The following is a 21,052-nucleotide window of genomic DNA, read 5'->3' as shown; positions in this document are numbered from 1 at the left end:
GCAGTAGAAAAAGAATAATTCTAACATCAAGTGAATATTTATTGAAGACTTAATATATGTCAGAGAATGTGCTAAGCATTTTATTAGTCACCACCACAACTGTAGAGGGCAAGCACTAAGTGTTTTTCTAATGTTTAAGTGAGGCTGTGGATTTCGGGAATTGTAAATTCCTTGCCTAGGGCCTCCAAACCAGTAAATGTTGCAACCAAGATTTGGGCCCTGGAAGACCTCACTCCAGGAACTGAGCTACTATAAGTCATTATTTTATAAAGGAGAGTAAGGGGTTCTGTAATCCAAAAATAATTTTTTTTTCAAGAAGATGGCAGTGTCCAACTGTGTCACATGTTGCTAATAAGCCAGTAAAATAAACACAGGGACTTACCCACTGATGAGACCTAGGAGAGAACATGGGATGTGAGAATACCCACAGCTGTGGCTGAGATGAAGTGTCCTTTGCACAAACCTGTATGCTTTTCTTAATCAGAGTTGCCCTATCTTCTCTGGAAAAGCAGCTTAGGCACTGGGTGGTGAAATAGTATTCCCTGCCTTTACTCTCCCAAAATATAGCTAAACAGCAGTTTTATAAGATACTACTTAAAATCAAGAGTTACATACCCAAGCCCATTGTTCTTTGCTATATAGGCTTTTTTCCCCCTTAAGTGTCATTGGGTCTAGGCATACCAAAGATGTACTGGTCTCCACCTATCTCCAAATGACTAAGTTTTGGAGACTTTCAGAATACTCATATGTGATTAAATGGGTTACTTTTGAAAGCACCCTTCATTGAAAGCTTAATGGGTCTATGCTGAGAGATCACTGAAGCAAATCAATTAAATATTTCCTGAATGTGTGTTATATATCCAGCATCATATTTTGCATGAAAGGTATATTGAGATTACATAGCATCGATTCCAAGAAAAGAAAAATATGCATTGAGAATAAGTAGTGATATTTCTCTGGATATATAGAAAGGATCTCAATGACCACACAGGTGTTGGGTCCAATTTAGCAAATTTCCTGGTTTAACAGATGAAGCCAGCATTTCCAGGTAGTGAAGCAGAGACATTGATGACCAGTGAAAGGAGGAGAGTGGGCATTAAGAGCAAGAGACAGGTCATATATTTTGTGCCAAATGATCCAAATAAACCTAAAGGATAATGAATTCTAAGGTAGCTGTTTAAACTCAGAAATGGTGTGTAAAGGTCTCACTATGAACGACATCATAAAAATAGTAGAAAAAGCCTACTCAAATACCCAAGAATACTGAGGGGAAGAGGTAAATGATTGCAATTCAAGGCAAGCTAAAATAACAATGTTTTTTTCAATCTTCAAAGACAATTGAGAAACAATAAAATCTTAAGAGAGAACATGGAGTTCACCAGCTCACAAAGTACTAATAGCAGAGACATCTTAGAGATTGAGCTGTGTCTTTTAAAAATGAAAAGTAAGTGCTACTTTGCACAGTCAGGAGTGAACTTAGGAAACATTCTTATAAGGGGTGAGAAAACAAAATGTTCAAACACCATTTGGCTAAATCCATGGAGAGATACTTCATAATGGGCTATAAAAATAAAACATCATGAAGTTGTTACATACATAAACTTTGGGGTGTACAGAACCAAAGATAATAACCAAAGTGACACTAGCAAATAGAACAAGCAAAGCTATACAAATCATGAACCTGCTGAGTGTAGCTTCTTATGTCCTCTTGAGTATACATATAAATTCGTAAACATTTGATCTTTGACTCTAAAATTATAAAATATTTGTCACATAAAATCTTTTTAAATTTATTAAAATCATCTTTGGTTGCTGAATCTATTTTCTGCATAAATGTTTTTCTTCATGAAAATACACTGTTACTCTCATGAATATTTATATATTGTGCTTGTAGGTAATAAGGGCTTTATGACATTTTACAGGCACTTGCTGTGAATATAAAACATACTATAAATTTTGGTAATGGTGAAAAAAATATTCAACTCCAAATATGAGGGACAAAGTAAACACTAAGAAAATGTGTTTCATTAATAACATTTTGTTTGAAAGTAATAGTAATTCACATTTCACAATTCTCAATTATAATTTACCAAATTTAGCATTCACTACAAGTTCTATGCACACATAAAATATTAATACAATACTAAAAGCCGATGTGGGTTACTTTTCCTGAAATGTATGGACTCAGGTCTGAGACTTAATTTTATTTATTTTATTAGGTAAAATAATATTAAATATTTAAATAAAAGAAAACCATATATACAACTGGACAATTTGGTGAGATTTTAGAATAAAGAAAGGATATGATCAAACTTTAAAGGATTTGTAATGGCCAACTGTTAAGAGAGATTTTTGGAAGATAATATTATAAAATAAAATTCTCTCAATCGCATATCACCGCTCTAAAATATAACCAGAGAATCTAAAGGACCATACAGCCTGCAATCACTTGCCATGAAAGACTCTATCCTTAATATCAGAATCAGACCACAAATGAGCCTAATATTCTATAATCCCACAGGCACCAGACATTCAATCACAAAAACCAAAAGCATGGAAAGCAAGATGAGTATTATTATTCAATGAGGATCAATTAGCAGTTTTATTTGTTGATACCCAAGGAAAAAAATCAGAAAAGTGACAGATTGCCTTTGCCTTAATAATTTCCACTACTCAATCAAGCAGCCCCAGAGAACATCCTCACCTACTATAAGATGGGTTTGGATTTATGACCATGTTTATGTACCCAACAAGCAGTCTCAGAGAGAAATGCCTTCTATGTGTGGAGCTAGTCCTCATTTCAGCTGGGCAGAAATGACAGCCTTGCTGCCCCAGGTCCTGACCATCCAATGAGAATGAAGGGATAAGTGAATTTATGCCTAATGCATATTCTCAATGAAGAGTGTGCATGAGCACATATACACATGCCTTTATGTAAACTCTTAGGTCACAGCAAGAATCTCTAGAAATAATCGTGTCTGGAGAAGAGAGAAGCATTATTCTTTCAACAAAAAGTTAATAAGAACCTCTAGGGGCCATCATGTGAATTGAAAGTTAAATACAATAGAAAAAAAAGCAAATATTTATTGAGTGCCTATGAAAAGTATCATATTACAACCTTAAGTACATACATAATTAACCACAGTACATTTTATTAGCCACAGTTTATAAATAAGGAAGCTCAAGGAAAATGTCCTTAAAGATACTTGTATCAGATCACACATCTAGCAAGTCACTATGTCCTGACTCTCTCTCTTGATGACTCCAAGGACTATGTCAATTTCATGACACCATCCTGCCTTCTATTGTCAGGTACCACCAGTCATCTGGGAGTCAGATTCTGTTAATCAGAATTATAAGTAGGCAGATTCAACTTTCCTGAATAATTGCCTATCAGTCTTTTACAGCTATCCTATTTAAGGGCCTTCTGTTTTGAGCTTTCAAAAGATAGACATTGGGGGAGGGAGGTGAATCAGAGAATCCATTAATTATACAAGGTATATTTTTTTAAATAGTACCAACTTTCTTTGAAAAGTATAAGTTCATTTATATGACAGAAAGTATTTACCTGGAGCCTTGCCACGGTTAATTATTTTAACCTCTTTACTATACACTTTACTATTGGCAACCAAAGTGCCAAAATCAACATCTGGCTTAATTTCCAATTTACAGGCTGGAATCAACCTAGGAGAGGAAAGAGACCGCATAATGAATTTTAACAATTATAACCTTGTGGTTAAATCTACAGGGATACATATAAAGACACTTATGTCTTAACTTCTTAAAAGATATTTCAGTTTCTTTCCATGTCTACTGGTGGCACATTTGTCAGTAAAAGGAATTGTGAAATAAAGACATGAAAATAAGATGAGACACATTTTTAAAAAAGAAATCAGACTTTATGCATCTAAGTACATAGTAAACCCTCCCAAGTACTCACCTTCAGAGGCTACTCACATGTTCTAATATTTGTGTTGCTTTTTTTGGAACTCTGCTTTGGAATCTCCACCTAAGCCTATAAAATGCATTCTTTTGACCCTCCTCAAAAAGGGTGGAATGGACCTTAACAAAGTAAAATAGTTTGGGTGATGCCAAAACTGATTAAATAAAAGAAAGTGTAATGATATAAAATATCATTTGGGGACAAAAACAAGGTCTAAGTACAAAAAGACTCAATTGATTTTTTTCATGTGTGTGTTTGATTTAAAGGGTGCACAGTAGCATATCTGTAGTATACATGTTCTAAAAATCCATTATAATCCTAACATGTTTCATAAATATATTTTATATTTGGATAATAATTTATAGTTTATAAAGCATCATTAATTATATTATCCTGTTTGATACTAAAAAATTCCTGAAAGGTTAGTAAATATTATATGGCTCCTATGTTACAGATAAAAAAAACCAAAGACTTAAAAAGCCTAAATAATTTATCTAAGAAATTATGAGGATACTAGAGGCCTGGTGCACAAAATTTGTGCACTCAGGGGGGTCCCGTAGCCCAGCCTGCACCCTCGCACAGTCCAGGAGACCTCGGGGGTGTCTGACTGATGGCTTAGGCCTGTAGACATCCTTAGTGCTGCCACGTAGGTGGGAGAGGCTCCTGCCACTGCCGCTGCACTCACCAGCCCTGAGCCAGGCTTCTGGCTGAGCAGTGCTTCCCCTGTGGGAGCACACTGCCCACCAGGGGGAAGATCCTGCATTGACCATCTGCCCCCTGGTGGTCAGTGCACATCATAGTGACCAGTCGTTTCACTGTTTGGTCAATTTTCAAATTAGCTTTTTATTATATAGGATAATGTTGGTGAATTTAGCCTTGAATCCATTTTGTTAGGCTTCAAGTACAAACCTAACAATGCTAAAAGCACCAATAAGTATAGTAATAACTGACCTTTAGAGACATGAATTAAATAATTTGTTTTACATAGGATACAAACTCAAAATACATATATACACACAAAGTACATAAATAAGAATACCTGAAAAAAACATTCACATATACTGCCTTATGTACTAGTGCTCTAGGCCTTCTTGATGTGATGTGTTTATTTGTCTGTATATTATTGGATAATATACAGATATTCCAGAGATCAACCAGGACTGATCTATATATGCTACATCTTCTAAGTAACATCCATGTTCTTCTCATAAAGAAATTATGATTTTGTGACAGGAAAATAAATTACAAATGTCTTACTGTACATAATTGCATTAATAAAAAGGTTAACTAATTTTCATAAATAATATTAAGATGTGAAGCCAAACATTTTTTCAAACTTTCTCTAGTTGGATGAAGAAAAGTGTCTTAAGAATATTTTCTTGCCTGGTCAGCATAGCTCAGTGGTTGAGCATCAACCTATGAACTAGGAGGTCATGGTTCAATTGCCAATTGGGGCACATGCCTGGGTTGTGGGCTCAATCCCCAGTGGAGGGCATACAGAAGGCAGCCAATTAATGAGTCTCTCTCATCATTGATGTTTCTATCTCTCTCCCTCTCCCTTCCTCTCTGAAATCAATAAAAAATATGTTTTTAAAAAGAATATTTTTCTTAAGAATTCTCTCTCTCTCTCTCTCTCGCTCTCGCTCTCGCTCTCGCTCTCACTCTCTCTTGCTCTCCCTTCCACACACAAAGTTTACCTTAGTAGTAAGGGCTTGGTAATACAGTAATGTATAACAGTTTCTCTGGTTTTCTATTGGTTTCTTTTCCAACTGATTAAGAATAGTATTTCCAATAACACTGAACCTCTTGTTAACAGAGAGTAGTGGTTACAAGGGGCTGGGAGGTAGAGGAATTGGTAAGATGTTAGTCAAAGGAACAAAATTGCAGTTAGATGATGATTAAGTTCTGGGTATATAATTCATAGCTTTATGATTATAGTTAACTAGTGGCCCAGTGCATGAAATTCATGCACATTAAAAGGGAATTAACACTTTGCACTCACTTGCTTTTTTCTCAATTCCTTTATTCTACTCGGGATTTAATTTTTTAAATACCCCAGATTTTACAAAGCGCAGCAGTATAATAAAAAACTGGAGTTTCTTTTCATACAAACTTATTTATTTGGATTTTTTATATTTCAAATTATTGATACATTCAAAGATTAATTTGCACTCGACATCCGAGTGCAAAAGGTTAATTAGAGGAAATATTTTAATATTGCTATTTGCCCTTTCTCTATAATAGAAGTGTCAGAGATGAAAGAAAATTAGTAAAATGCATATGAAAATCTCCCTCCTGTCAAGAGTCTGGAGCACACCATGGGACCTAGAGTCAAGTCCCTGCCCACCCGTGTGTGCCTCAAAATCGTGCAAGACCCAGACCCAGCCAGCCCCACCCCCATCAAGCCCCGCAGGGCAGAGGGCACAGCCTCAGGTCCCCCAGGCAGTGGGCGTAGCCTCAGGTCCCCCATCAAGCCCCGCCAGGCAGGGGGCACAGCCTCAGGTCCCCTATCAAGCCCTGCCAGGCAGGGGGTGCAGCTTCAGGTCCCCTGTCAAGACCCACCGGGTGTGGGGTGCAGTCTCAGGTCCCCCAGCCTGGCTCCAGGCAGGGGTGCGGCCTCAGGTCCCACGGCCCGGCTTCAGGTCCCTCGGCCCTGACACGAGGGCACGAGGGCATAAGGACCATTTGCATATTAGCTCTTTATTGTATAGGATTATATAGGATAATGTGATATATACATGAAAGTTACTAAGAGACTAGATCTTAAATGCTCTCATCACAAATGAAATGATAATTCTGTGATGTGATAGAAGTGTTAGCTAATGCCACAGTGGTAATCACGTTGCAACATATAAATGTATTGAATTAACACGATGCATTCCATAAACCTACAGAATGTTATACATCAATAATATTTCAATTTTAAAAAGGAAAAATATTAATTTAAAAGTATCAAACTTAGTAATTTATATATGTAGTTAAAATAAATTTAGATTAATATAATTCATAAAAATTTTAACATATTTTTATGATTACAGTAAATCTATTTCTATACATATTTGTATACATACTGCATACACATGTTCATATGTACATAAATCCTACCTAATAATAGAGTAATATGCAAATTGACCATACCTTCGCTATACTCACAAGCCATGCCCAACAGCCACGCCCACCAAGAAACCATCCTGCCGGAGGCTTTTCCAGCCTTGGGCACTAGTGGGGAGCCTGCGACGGATGGCAGGCAACTGGCGGTAGGCTCCTGTGATCCGTCACCGGGAGGCTGGGGTGTGGCCGAGCCCAAGGCTGGGAACCTTGGGCACCAGCGGGAAGCCTGCGACGGATGGCAGGCAACTGGGGGTCTACTCCTGTGAGGGCATCTGCTTCTGTGGTGGATTGCAGGGAGCTGGGGTCCCCTGGCCAATGGGCGGTGTCTGCAATCACAGGGAGCTGGCGGTACCCTTCCCAGGCCCAAAGCTTTTGGCCAGAGGCTTTAGGCCTCAGCAGGGCACAGCCGGTGATTGGTGTGAACTATAGAGGAAACACCTTTTCTGACTGCACATTGGCTAAGCTTCCTGTATGCCATTGGTAATGTTCTCAGTAACTAGGGTAATAAGAATCCAAAAAGGTGATCTAGGGTTTTTCCACCACACTTCTGGAGAAAAAAATGAAGGTCCGCTGCTGGAGGGCTAAGAAATGTCATATCCTGCCCTAGCCAGTTTGACTCAGTGGATAGAGCCTCGGCCTGCCCACAGCAGGGTCTGGGTTGATTCTGATCAAAGTCATGTACCTAGGTTGCAGGCTCCTCCCTGGCCGGGCCCCAGATCAGGGCTCATGCAGGAGGCAACCAATCAAAGTGTTCCTCTCACTTTGATGTTTCTCTCTGTCTTTCCCTTTCTCTTCCACATTCTCTAAAAGTCAATAGAAACATATCCTTAGGCGAGGATAAAAAAAAAGAAAGAAAGAAATGCATATCCTATGAAAGACATATCTTGAAAATGCCTAAAGAAAGTTGTCAGTTTTTCTTGGTGAAGGGACTGGAGTCCGTGTTGATGAAAACACCTTGGTGGCTGTGGTGACTAGCAGTGGCTGCAGCAGCAGGGTGATGGGGCTGGTGCCTTCCCCTGACCAGCCCAGTTGCCTCCCACAAAGGGAGGCCAGACTGTGGCTTAGGCCCGTTTCCCGTGGGGATCGGGCCTAAGCCATCAGTAAGACATCCCCTGAGGGCTCCCAGTATGTGAGAGGGGGCATGTTGGGCTGAGGGATCCCCCACCCCCAGTGCACGAATTTCTTGCACCAGGCCCCTAGTATATACATATGTATAAATTGCATACAAATTTACATACATAGTTAATTGCAGGTGATCAGTATAAAACTGCTAAACAAAAAAATTTAATACATTAAGCCCTGGCCAGTATGGCTCTGCTGGTTGGAGTGTCATCTCATGCACCAAAAGGTTGCAGATTCAATTCCCAATCAGGGCACATAGGAGAGGCAACCAATCAATGTTTCTCTCTCTCCTTTTCCCTTCTTCTCTCTCTAAAAATAAAGTAAGGTAATACATTAGGATAGGATGCAATTTGGAGAAATGGAATGGAAATACAAATTTGAAGAGAAAATGTGAGGTAAAATTTTCAACAATTTACAAATTACTATTGTTTCCAATTTTACTGCACACATCTGAAAGAGGCATGTAGAACATTTTATAGGACACTAGAGGCCCGGTGCACTAAAATTCATGCACTTGGGGGGCGGTCCCTCAGCCTGGCCTGCAGCCTCTAACAATCCAGTACCCCTCGGGTCCCTAGGCCTGGCCTGAGATCAGGGCCTATCAGGGCTTTCCTTCCCTGGGCTGCAGGCAGCTGGCCCCACTCCTGCTGTTGCCACTGCTTGTCATCTGTGCAGCGCTGCCACCCCTCCCCTGCCACCGGTGGCCTCCCTCTGCAGGCAACAGGCTGGGGTGCAATGGCGTGGCTGGCCTGGGCCTCCCTCTTTCTTTGCTGGGGGACGGGACCAGCCCTGTGAGGGGCCATCTGCCTACCTGATCGCCCCTAACTGCTGGTCTGCCTACCTGATCACCCCTAACCACTGGTATGCCTACCTGATTACACCTAAACACTCTGCCTGCCTTCCTGATTGCCCCTAACCACTTGCTTGGGGGTGGGGCCAGCCCGGTAAGGGGCCATCTGTCTACCTGATCACCCCTAACTGCTGGTTTGCCTACCTGATCACCCCTAACCTCTCTGCCTGCCTGCCTGATTGCCCCTTACCGCTTGCTTAGGGGCGGAGCCAGCACTGACATCTGGTTGGTCAGCCTCCCTTGGTTACTGGTCGTTACAATCCAGGGTTTTTAAATATTAGGATTTTTTATATACTTACATCTTTGCAAGTATTGAAACTCATATGAAAAACCTTCAAAAATTTTAAATATGCAAGAGGGACATAGTTTTTAGGAATACATGAAAAAAAAGTGTTCAAAGTCACAGTTTATATCATTTCTCTACTGGAGCACTTTTGGAACACCAGATAATATAAACATCTGATTTCCAGACCAGAACATTTTTCCATGTTCCTCCTCACTAAATAGAACTATAAACGCTAAAGATGGTGCAAGAGGCAAGCAAAGGAGAATAGTGAAAGTTGGTGAGAAGGTAGAACTGGCTGGTTTGGGACTGAGGATTAGAGGAAAAACACGAAAATCCAAGTTAAAGCTCTGATACTGAAATGGTGAAAATTAAAAAAAGCATTGACAGCAACAAACGCCAGTGAAGATACAGAAAAGCAGGTTACTCATGTATTGCTCACTGAAACGTAAAATGATACAGCCATTCTGAAAAACAATTTGGAATTTATTTTTAAACTAAACATGCAACTACCAAATGACCTAGCATATGAAAATGAAAATTTATTTTCACACAAAACTTGTACATGAATGTTCATAGCAGTTTTATTTGTAATAACCAAAAATTGGAAACAGCCCTAAAACATTTAACAGGTTAATGGTTAATCAGTTGTATACTAATACCATGTATTAGTACTCAAGAATAAAAAGGAGAACCAAGATGGTGGTGTAGGTAAATGGCAGTACTTGCCAGTTCCTACAACCACATCAAAATTGCAAGTACTAAATTACAGAACAACCATCATTCAGAACTACCTGAAAGTTGACTGAATGGAAGTCCTACAATTAGAGAAATAAAGAAGAAAGCACATGGAGACTGGTAGGAGAGGCAGAGGCATGGAATGGGCTGGTCTGACACCCACATGTGGTGTTTTGTTTTGTTTTTTAATTGGGAGGGATATCTCAGCTGTGAAGGCCTCCTGTGAGGAGCAAGGGGTCAAAGCCCCACACCAGACCCCCAGCCCAGGGTTCCAGAGCTTGGAAGAGAAATCTCCACAACTTTGGGCTGTAAAAACCAGCAGAGATTATAGCTGAGTGATAAGGGGGCTGTTGAAGACCCAGGCAGTTCCCCTTAAAGGGCCAGTGCAGAACTTACACAGAATCACTCCTCCTGAGTTCCAGCACTGGGGTAGAAGCTTGGGGTTATCCAGTGACTTACAGTTAGGAACTGGATTGTCTGGCATCAGAGCAAGAACTTGGGAGTGGCATTCTTCCAGACAGGCATGCTAGCAGAGGTCACTGTTCCTATGCTGTGACCTCCCCCGCCATAGAACTGACTGGCAGCCATATCTCAGTTTCAATCAGCCTGGCTCACACTGTTCACTCCACCCTGGTGATTCCCTGAGACTCGCAACCCCATCTAATTTGAAGCCCCACTCAAGCTATTTGCAGCAACTTTTCCATATGAACAGCCTGTCTTGGCTCAGGCTTTAGACTTTACTAAAATCTCTCAAACAAACAACAGCTGCTGTCAGTGTGCCCCATAACTCTCAATAAGAGACCCAAGCCCAGGCACTAGCAGCAGCCTGCCTTGCTTCACAGCTTGGCCTAGCCAGGGCATTTCCAAGCCCGACACAAGTAGCAGCCATCTGCAGATTTCTCTGTAGCTCCTGTTTGGTGGCCAGAGGCAGTTTCTGACTTTGAACCTCTCAGGAGGCCCCAGAGCCAGTGAACCCAGTGGACATCTTCAGACCATAACAGATTACAACTCTAGACATCCATGAGTGACACACTCAAGGGGCAGACTCAGTGAGCACCAAAGCCCCACTGAAACAAGTCCTATTCCATAGGGGTGTCTTCTTCACAGCAGCTCTTCCAAATGTAACCAAAGATAGTCCTCACAGCCCATTGGCCTGAAGGCCAACTCCTCCCAGTGACACCAACAGTAATCAAGGCTCAACTAAAACAAGACTGTGCACACAGCCCACATAGGGGCATACATATAATGCCTAGCTCAGGTGACTGGGGAAGCTGAGCCATTGGGCCCTAAAGGACACCTACTATACAAGAGCACTCTACCAATTCCAGGAAACATAACAGCTCCAAGTGCTATGAATACATAAAACAAACACAGGGAAACAGCCAAAATGTGGAAACAAAAAAACATGTCACAAATAAAAGAACAGAGGAAAATTCCAGAAAAAAAAACTAAGTGAAATGAAAGGAAACAAACTACTAGACGCAGAGTTCAAAACAATGATTATAAGAATGACCATGGGTTTTAATGAGAACTTCAAGGGACTTAGTGAGACTTTCAAGGATCTCAGTGATAATTTCAAAGACATGAAAAAGAACTAGTCAGAAATTAAGCATACAGTAACTACTAGTAAAATAAATAATAATTTATAGGGATTTGACATTAGAGTAGAGGATTCTGAGAATCACATAAACTATTTGGAATATAAGGAAGCAAAACACACCCAATCAGAAGAAAAAAAAAAGAAAAAGGAATACAAATATATGAAGATAATATAAGGAAACTCTGGGACAAATTCAAGCATACCAACATTTGCATTATGGCAGTGCCAGAAGGAGAAGAGAAACAAGATATTGAAAACTTATTTAAAGAAATAATAACAGAAAACTTCCCCTCCCTGATGAAAGAAATAGACTTACAAGTCCAGGAAGCACAGAGAGTCCCGAACAAGAGGAACCCAAGGAGACCCACACCAAGACACATCATAATGAAAATGCCAAGGGTTAAAGACAAAGGGAGAATCCTAAAAGCAGCAAGGGAAGAGCAGTTAGCTACCTACAAGGGAGCACCTATATGACTGTCAGCTTATTTCTCAACAGAAACTTTGTTGGCCAGAAAAGTGTGGCAAAAAATATTCAAAGACATGAATAGCAAGGACCTACAACCAAGAGTACTCTACCCAGCAAAGCTATCGTTTACATTTGAAGGTCAGATAAAGAGCTTTCCAGACAAGAAAAAGAGCTTTCCAGACAAGAAAAAGCTATAGGAGCTCATTACCACCAAACCAGTATTACCTGAAATGTTAAAGTGAATTCTTTAAGAAGAGAAAGAGGAAGAGGAAGAGGGAAAAGGAGAAGAAAGAAGAAGAAAAAGAAGAAGAAGAAGAAGAAGAAGAAGAAGAAGAAGAAGAAGAAGAAGAGATAAAGAATATGAACAAAATGGCAATAAATACATATATCTCAACAATTGAATCTAAAAATCAAAACAAATGAACAAGGAATCTAATGAACAGAATAAACTGATGAATAAAATAGAACCAGAGGCATGGAAACATGGAACAGACTGATGAACCTCAGAGGGAAGAGTGGAAGGGGTGTGGGAAGAGATTAACCAAATAACTTATATGTATATATTCATCACCTACGGACACAAACCAAAGGGTGGTAAAGGCCTGGGGTGGGGCAGGAACCAGGTGGGGGGAACAGTGGGGAGTAAAAAGGGGGATATCTGTAATACTTTCAACAATAAATATTTTTTAAAAGGCAATTGATATATTCCACAACTTGGTTGCATCTCCAGGGAATTTTGCTATGAAAAATAGTCAATCCCGAAAGTTATAAAACATATTTGAGACAAAAAAAAAAATTAGAAATGGAAGACAGATTAGAGGTTTCCAGTTGAGGGATGGTGCTTGTGAGGCAGAAGGGAATTGGGTGTGATTATAAAAAGTAACAGGAGGAGGTCCTAGCCGGTTTTGCTCAGTGGTTAGAGTGTTGGCCTGAGCTGTGAAGGGTCTTGGGTTCGATTATTGGTCAAGGGCACATACCTGGGTTGCAGGTTCAATCCCTGACTACAGTCAGGGCATGTGGAGGAGGCAACCAATCGATGGGTATCTTTCACATAGATGTCTCTCTCTCTCTTTCTCTCTCTCCTATCCTCCCTCCCTCCCTTCCACTCTCTAAAAATCAATGGAAAAAAAATATCCTTGTGTGAGGATTAACAATTTTTTTAAGTAAAAGGAGATATTCTTGTGGTACTGGAACTACTCAGTATCTTGACTGTGGTAGTAGATATAAAATCCTTCACAGTTAAAAAAATTGTATAGAATTTAAAAGCTTACACACACACACACACACGAGTTTAAGTCAAGCTGTGGCAATCTGAATATAGTAGGTAGATTGTTCGATGTAAATTTTCTAGTTGTGGTATTATCTTATTGTTTTGCAAAATGTTACCATTGGGGAAAACTGGGGGAAATGCACGAGGAATTATTTCTTATAATTGCATATGAATCTTCAATCAACTGCATTTTTAAAAAATATATAAATATAGCAGCAAGCTCGCCCACTATTTCTCCCTTCAGCACTGTCCATTACACTTTAGGGGAGCAGCACTGTCCTTACATTGCAACTCTGGTGAGCAGCTGGCCTCTGATGAGAGAGGGCATGCTATGGGAATAAGATAAAATCCGTTTTCAAAGGCAGAAGTGTCTTCAACACTTCTCTCCATATACAGCACAAGCAAGCAAATCTGAATGCTAGTCATAGCTTTGTCAGTATGCAGAATGGACCCAAAATGGCCCTACTTAAAATAAAATGCAAAATGTAAATTAAATATTTGTAATAGGTTAATAGCTTGTCTGTTTTCTAATGTGTAATGTGAATCGACTGTTTGATTCCTATGCAGAATGGGATGATATGCAAAATCATAAGTTCCCAACAACACAGAGAACCAAAATAATTGCAGACCTAAATTTGGTTTAGAAAAATACAGAAACACAAGGAAAAAAATAAAATGGCATATGTCTAATACCAACATCATATTAATATTTCAATATTAATTCTGCAGCTGGTAGACAAATACAGCTTCCTTTTCTTTCTACTTCTTTTTTATATATTTTTATTGATTTCAGAGAGGAAGGTAGAGGGAGAGAGAGATAGAAACATCAATGATGAGAGAGAATCATTGATTGGCTGCCTCCTGCACGCCCCCAACTGGAGATGGAGCCCACAACCCAGGCATATACCCTGACTGGGAATTGAACCTAAGACCTCCTGGTTCATAGGTCAATGCTCAACCACTGTGTACAACCGCCAGGCTAGAGCTTTCTTTACTAAATCTTTCTGTCTATAGGTACCAAAAAATATAGGGAAAATAAAATAGGATGTGAGATCAAGAAAAAAGAATACATGCAATTGTTGAATGTTTTTAAGTTATCTTAATAAAAATATACCAGCAAACTAGTCATTTGTTTTAAACCACAATTTGCTAAACATTTGTCCTATAAGTTCATCTGTAAAGAAACTATAAATACAACAAGCCCTTTTAGTCAGGGAATATAACGAATATTACTTTGACCCTAATTTTTATTTGAAAAGTGTTCAAAATGTCAGTATGAAATGTGAAGCATACATACCCAATAAGAGGAACCTCTACTGCTTTGTTTCCTACTGCAATAAGTAGTTGGTCAGAAATATCTTCATTTTTATTAGGATGATATTCCACCATAGCTGTCATCTGAAGTCCAGAAGCAATTTCTTTATCCACACTTGGAAAAACCAGTTTGAACTTCAATGGGAGAAAAAAATCAAATTACATGTCTTAACTCCTAATAAGGAATAATGTGAGCAACTATAGTTAGGGGTATACATTATTTCAAGAGCTATATCAAGTCACTAGAGGCCCAGTGCAGGACTGCACTGGGGGGGGGGGGGGGGAGGGGTCCCTCAGCCCAGCTTCTGGCTGAGCAGCACTCCCCTGTGGGAGCACACTGACCACCAGGAGGCAGCTCCTGCATTGAGGTTCTGCCCCTGGTGGTCAGTGCACGTCATAGCGATTGATCGTTCTGCCGTTTAGTCGATTCGCATATTAGGATTTTATTATATAGGATAGGTAATATTGCTGCCCTAAAGGCAAAGACTTACTGACTATATTTATACCTTTCAGATTCTAGATCCTTCCTATATGCTTTTAACAGTTTGACAATTGAAAATGGCAATGCAGTCAGTTGATAAATATGTAAATACTGACAAGTACTTAAATATAGAAAAATAGGAAGAGCAATCTAATAAAAATGTTGCTCAATCATGTATGCATATATAACACATACATGTATACATATATACACATATACATTCACACATACATATAGAATTTTATATACTAGTACTTTCCACATGGGAATTCCAACTTCATAATTTGGAGGAATTGTAAAAAAGAAATATGCCAAAGGAGAAAAAACCACTTTTGTTCTTTTCAAATATTTCCTAGACTCCAGTAAAAAAAATTAAGGGGCAAAGAGAACTGCTATCTATTGAGCACTTATAATAGATCAAACATTCTACATTCCAATGCACTTCTACAGTCCTGTAAGGCTGATATGGCTTCCAGCATATGGATGAGGAAACTGGAACCTATAGAGTGAAATGACTGTCTAAGGTCACTCAGGCAGTGAGGATTCAAAACACACATCTATCTGCCTCTAAAACTTAAGCTCTTTCCCCACAACTAGACAGAGTCCCTCTCATGAATGCATAATCTCTTTAAGGAAGCAGACTAAATGCCTGTTGAAAGTTAAATAATGTAAGCCAGGGACTAATTAAGTATCATATGAGTGATGCAGATTTCATAAGTATCATGAAAATCCTCAAGAGAACATGATTACTGCGGGCTAGGAAGAAGTGCAGTTGGCCTAGGCAAAAGGTAGAGAAGAAGCAAGAAAGTTGCTCCCTGTGGGGGCAGGAATATTTCCGATACAAGCAGAGAAAAGAATAAACAAAATAATCTCTCTGCAGGCAGCTAATAAGATAGCCTAGCTGGGCAAAGAGCTTCGATCAGTAGCGATGGAAGTCCTGTTGAAATGAATTATTCAGGGTTTTCAATGCCAGGTAGTCTAAGCAGTGCTTTATAGCCATGCATGAGGGATATAGAGCGCCAGAGAGATTTGTTGATAACCACTGGTCTGAAAGCATCATACAACCAGCAAACAATGATTTGGATTCCTCATAACTACCATACTCCAACTCTCAACACCCCTGCAATTAGAAAACAATAAATTGTCCCCCATATAGGCCTTTGGGTGCTGGCAGTCCACAGATCAGGTTTGACTCTCTTCCCTAAAAGAAACTGTATCTTCAAGAAGGGAAACCAGGGTTTCAGCTACTAGTTGCTGAGTACTTTGCGTGGTGTGCAAAGGCATGTAAGGCACCCACCCCACACCCCCCCGCCCTGCTCTTAGAAGCTTCTGAACTTACCATTAAGGGAAAATTAAGATTTGGGGCCGATGGCGGGAAGGGGGGAGGGGGAGGGCTGGGAGGAGGGACCGCAGGAGGTTGGCCGGCCATGGGAGATTGGCTGTGGGAGTGTACTGACCACCAGGGGGCAGCTCCTGCATTGAGCGTCTGCCCCCTGATGGTCAGTGCGCATCGTAGCAAGCAGTCGACTGGTCGTTCGGTCGCTTAAGCTTTTATATATATACTAGAGGCCCAGTGCACGAAATTCGTGCACGGAGGGGGGTTGTCCCTCAGCCCAGCCTGTACCCTCTCCAATCTGGGACCCCTCAAGGGATGTCTGACTGCCCGTTTAGGCCCGATCCCAGTGGAATTGGGCCTAAACGGGCAGTCGGACATCCCTCTCACAATCCAGGACTGCTGGCTCCCAACTGCTTGCCTGCCTGCCTTCCTGATTGCCCCTAACCGCTTCTGCCTGCCAGCCTGATCACCCCCTAACCACTCTGCTGCCAGCCTGTTTGCCCCCAACTTCCCTCCTCTGCCGACCTGGTCACCCCTAACTGCCCTCCCCTGCAGGCTTGATTGCCCCCAACTGCCCTTCCTTGCAGGCCGGGTGCCTCCCAACTGCCCTCTCCTGCTGGCCATCTTGTGGTGGCCATCTTGTGTCCACATGGGGGCAGGATCTTTGACCACATGGGGCAGCTATATTGTGTGCTGCAGTGATGATCAATCTGCATAGTACTCTTTTATTAGATAGGATAGAGGCCTGGTGCATGGGTGGGGGCCAGCTGGTTTGCCCTGAAGGGTGTCCCTGATCAGGGTGGGGTTCCCTTGGGGTGTGGGGCGGCCTGAGCGAGGGGCCTGTGCTGGTTTGCAGGCGGGCCACACCCCCTGGCGACGCAAGCAGAAGCTCTGGTATCTGGAATTTATTTTCCTTCTACAATTGAAACTTTGTAGCCTGGAGCAGAGCCAAGCCTGGGGTTCCCTCCGAGGCCCGCAGCCATTTGTGTTGGGGTTAAAATTGAAACTTTGTTGCCTTAAGCGGGTGGGCCCGGCCAGGGTGTGTGGAAAGCTTTGCTTCCCCTGTTGCCAGCGGCAACCCTGGCCTGCTCTCTCAAGCTCCATTTTGCGGCCATTTGTTTGAATTTGTTTATCTTCTATAATTGAAACTTTGTAGCTTGAGTGGAGGCTTAGGCCTGCAACGGCTGGCAGAAAGCTTGGCTTCCTCTGTTACCTAGGAAACCTTGCTCTCTGTGGCTGTAGCCATCTTGGTTTGGGTTAATTTGCATACTCACTCTGATTGGATGGTGGGCGTGACTTGTGGGCGTGGCTTATGGGTGTGTCGGAGGTATGGTCAATTTGCATATTTGTCTATTATTAGATTAGATAGGTACTTGTTAGAGGAAATGAGAATTCACATTGACCTTTAAAAATGGGTGGAATTTGGAAAGGGGTGATTCTTTCAGGAGGGGGAATGAAAACATGGGTCAAAAATAAAATTAAAATGTTTGAGGTATGTAAGTAAGGGGACAAGTACAAGTAAAACTGGCTTGACTAAACCAAAAGCAACACAAGTCAGGATTGTGTTGTCAAAAGTGTGTCTTCTTTATTTTTTTACCAGCAACCCATAGTAGATGGTATATAGCACTTCATATGGCACATAGTAGATACTCACTACATAGACAATGCACGATCTTGAGCCCGGGTAGAAAACAAGTACCACCATGTGTTAGAACCATTTTCTAATGATGATAATAATGGTGACAACAATGCTCTCTACATAGAAGCTTATTTTTCTTTTAACTTCCAAGACAGTGAATGCATTTTTTGCTAATCTACCTCTTCCCCACTTCCCATTATACCTATGAAGGATCTGGAATGCATATCATAGTCCTGCAAAGATAAATTCACAATGTAATGGGCTCATAGCTTTGGCCTCCAACTAGGTAAGCCTGTCTGACTCTTCTGTTATCAATGACAAGACCTGTGGTTTAAATAGTTTTTCTTTTTAATTCTAAATACAAACCAAAAGAAAATAAATGATGTCATTGTTCTATCTGCATAAAAACCAGGAGACATTCATAATATAGTGTTTGCCCACATCTGGGATTACTGCCAGCTTGAGGTTTAAAAGAAAGTATTTTCAGATATACATTCAATTGTTCAATAAATATGTAATAAGGTAGTGAAATAATAAACTTTCCCCCTAATTATATAGCATTGGGAGGAATCAGGTACTTTTTTTATTTAATGAGCAACTAATAGTCACTTGTGATGTCCTATTACAAAATAAACACATTACTATTATTAAAACATGCAAAATGCAAAAATGAAGAATGCGTGATTTCATTTACATGAAACTCAAGAACAGGCAAAACTAATCTATGGTGTTAGAAATCAGTATAGTGGTCATCTCCATGGGGTGATTACTCCAGGTACTGTTGGAAACCTTCTAGAGTACTAGAAATATTTTATGATTTGATCCAAGTGGGAGCTACATGGGCATATACATATATATAAATTCATCAGGACTTACTTTCAAGATGTGGGCACTTTAGTGTAAATAGTACATCAATGTTTTAAAAGTGTAAAAGGTAGACCATGAAAGTCCTGTTTCTCATTGCCCACCTAATCACTGTGGTACATTTTTCTATGTATATGCAAACAAATACATGTAAGCTTAACAACAAAATCAGATACCTTTCCATTTCTGTATATATAAGTCCAGCTGAATTCAATACTATTAACCATTAGGAATATCCCGTGAAAAAAAAATCAGTTATTTATCACTTACATATCAAAAATTCTTATTCACCTTTTCTATATCAAAAGTATCCCTGATAATGGGTGATTATAGTAAACTAATAACCATCCATTCATCCTCATGCTCTAAAATAACAGTGAGATAGAGATAAAATTCTGTCAACTTTTAGGTCAAAATATGGGGACAACCTCTCAGAATATTTATTTTGCTGATGATTAGACCTTTATTGACATATTGTGAGTTTCTAAGTCCTCTGAGGGCAAGGCTATCTCCATCTTGCATTCCACGCACCTACTGCCTATTATATAATAGGTGCTCAACAAATATTTCTTAAAATGTGAATAATAAACCTTCCCACTATCCTATAATATTTGGAGTAGTCAGGCACTTTATGGTTCAAAAGTTTGTCGTCATAATTCTACAGTATTATGAGGCATAGATTCTGGGCTAAGCGGAGACAGACATGGAACCCCCTTCCCTTCTTTCCAAGTCCAGAATGAAGAAATTGGGAGTCTACATCGACTTTCCCCACTCTGGGTCCCAACCCTCAGTAAATGGATAAACAAACAAACAAACAAAGGCGAGCGCACAAACATAGAGAAACCTAAATCACCGCTCCCCAGGAAGCCCAATCCTGCTCCCTACCCCTATAGGAGCCAGGTGCCTACTCCCCAGAACAAAGCAGGTGCCCAAGTGAGGAGGCAGTCTCAGCCCAGTCCTCCAAGGTCCTGCTCAGAGCACTCCTGGGTGTGTTACCTGTGGTTTGACTGGTTCCAGAAACCGGATCTTCTGGTTGCTGCGGCCAAGATTGCGGACAGTAATTGATTGGCGGTACACCTTCCCCGCCATTGTGTCCTGAAACTTCAGCTCCACCGGAGTCACCCGCAGTTGCAACTCCTTCGGAGTCTCCACTTCTCGAGGGATCAGGGAGCCCCTCGGCGTGTACATGTCTGCCCTCTAAGTAGCCCGCCAACGGTTAAGGACTTGATCTGCCTAGTACTAGCGTCCACGCCGTCGCTAGGCAACCATCGGAAGCCTCGCGAGCCTGAAAGGCGGTGTCGCCCTAGCTGCGCGAGATTTGGCGATTCAAATGAAGAAAGCGGGTATCTGGCGAGAGAGCCCCGGGATCACAGGTGTCATCAGAATGGCTGGAAAACATGCCACAGAAGCCCAAATCCCAGAGACATTTCACTTTGCCATGGCCTGGCAGAATTTTGAGATGGCATTGGCGGGGGGCATTTTCCCTGGATCCTTCTCAAGACTAAGCCTAAAGAGCAGTGGAACTGAGGGGCCCACAGGGTCTATTAAAGCCTCAAGATACAACAGTAATGGAAGAATTCAATGGAAATAGAGTCAGGCCCTCCCAAGGGTCCTACTCAGTAGCCTTTAGGCTAACGTTTCTAAAAAATCTAATAGCAAAACCTGTTTGTCTTTTGTTAAAATGCAGATTGTTTCAGTAGAACTGGGGCAGGGCCTACGAATTTTTATTAGTAATAAGGTTCCAGGTGATTCCAATTTTGCAGGTCCAGGGACCACACAATGAGTATAGAGGCTTCAGGAACTTTGTTAACTACTCTTGTTTCTTCATGTGTGAAACCAAGCTGCTGCACAGAAGACTGAGATCAAACATCTTCATAGCTAGATGAGCACCTTTCCAACAGGCCAAGATTCACACTGCTCAGTCCCTGCTCTCTCCTCATCCTCATCTGCAGTGATGGTCTTAGGGTTTCAAAACATATTAGGTGAGTGGTATTTCCCTACCTTAAACCACTTTATCTTTATTTTTATTGATTTT

The 21,052-nt window shown here is 40.9% G+C and overlaps 1 protein-coding gene across 1 annotated transcript in view; it reads right to left on the bottom strand.

Annotated features, from left to right (window-relative positions):
* Positions 1-20,205, bottom strand: part of CFAP47 (cilia and flagella associated protein 47) — a 502,125-nt gene extending 481,920 nt beyond the window's left edge. Inside the window, exons 1-3 of the mRNA XM_054720946.1 lie at positions 20,014-20,205; positions 14,681-14,832; positions 3,569-3,684 (exon numbers count right to left, since the gene is read on the bottom strand). Of these exons, the coding sequence (XP_054576921.1) occupies positions 3,569-3,684; positions 14,681-14,832; positions 20,014-20,205 (460 nt within the window). The remainder of the gene's footprint in view (positions 1-3,568; positions 3,685-14,680; positions 14,833-20,013) is intronic.
* Between the last annotated feature and the right edge of the window lie 847 nt (positions 20,206-21,052).

The sequence above is a fragment of the Eptesicus fuscus genome, chromosome 1, assembly GCF_027574615.1.
Source record: "Eptesicus fuscus isolate TK198812 chromosome 1, DD_ASM_mEF_20220401, whole genome shotgun sequence".
Lineage (NCBI taxonomy): Eukaryota > Metazoa > Chordata > Mammalia > Chiroptera > Vespertilionidae > Eptesicus > Eptesicus fuscus.
The sequence above is the reverse complement of the archived record's forward strand: the minus strand, read 5'-3'. Positions and strand labels throughout refer to the sequence as shown.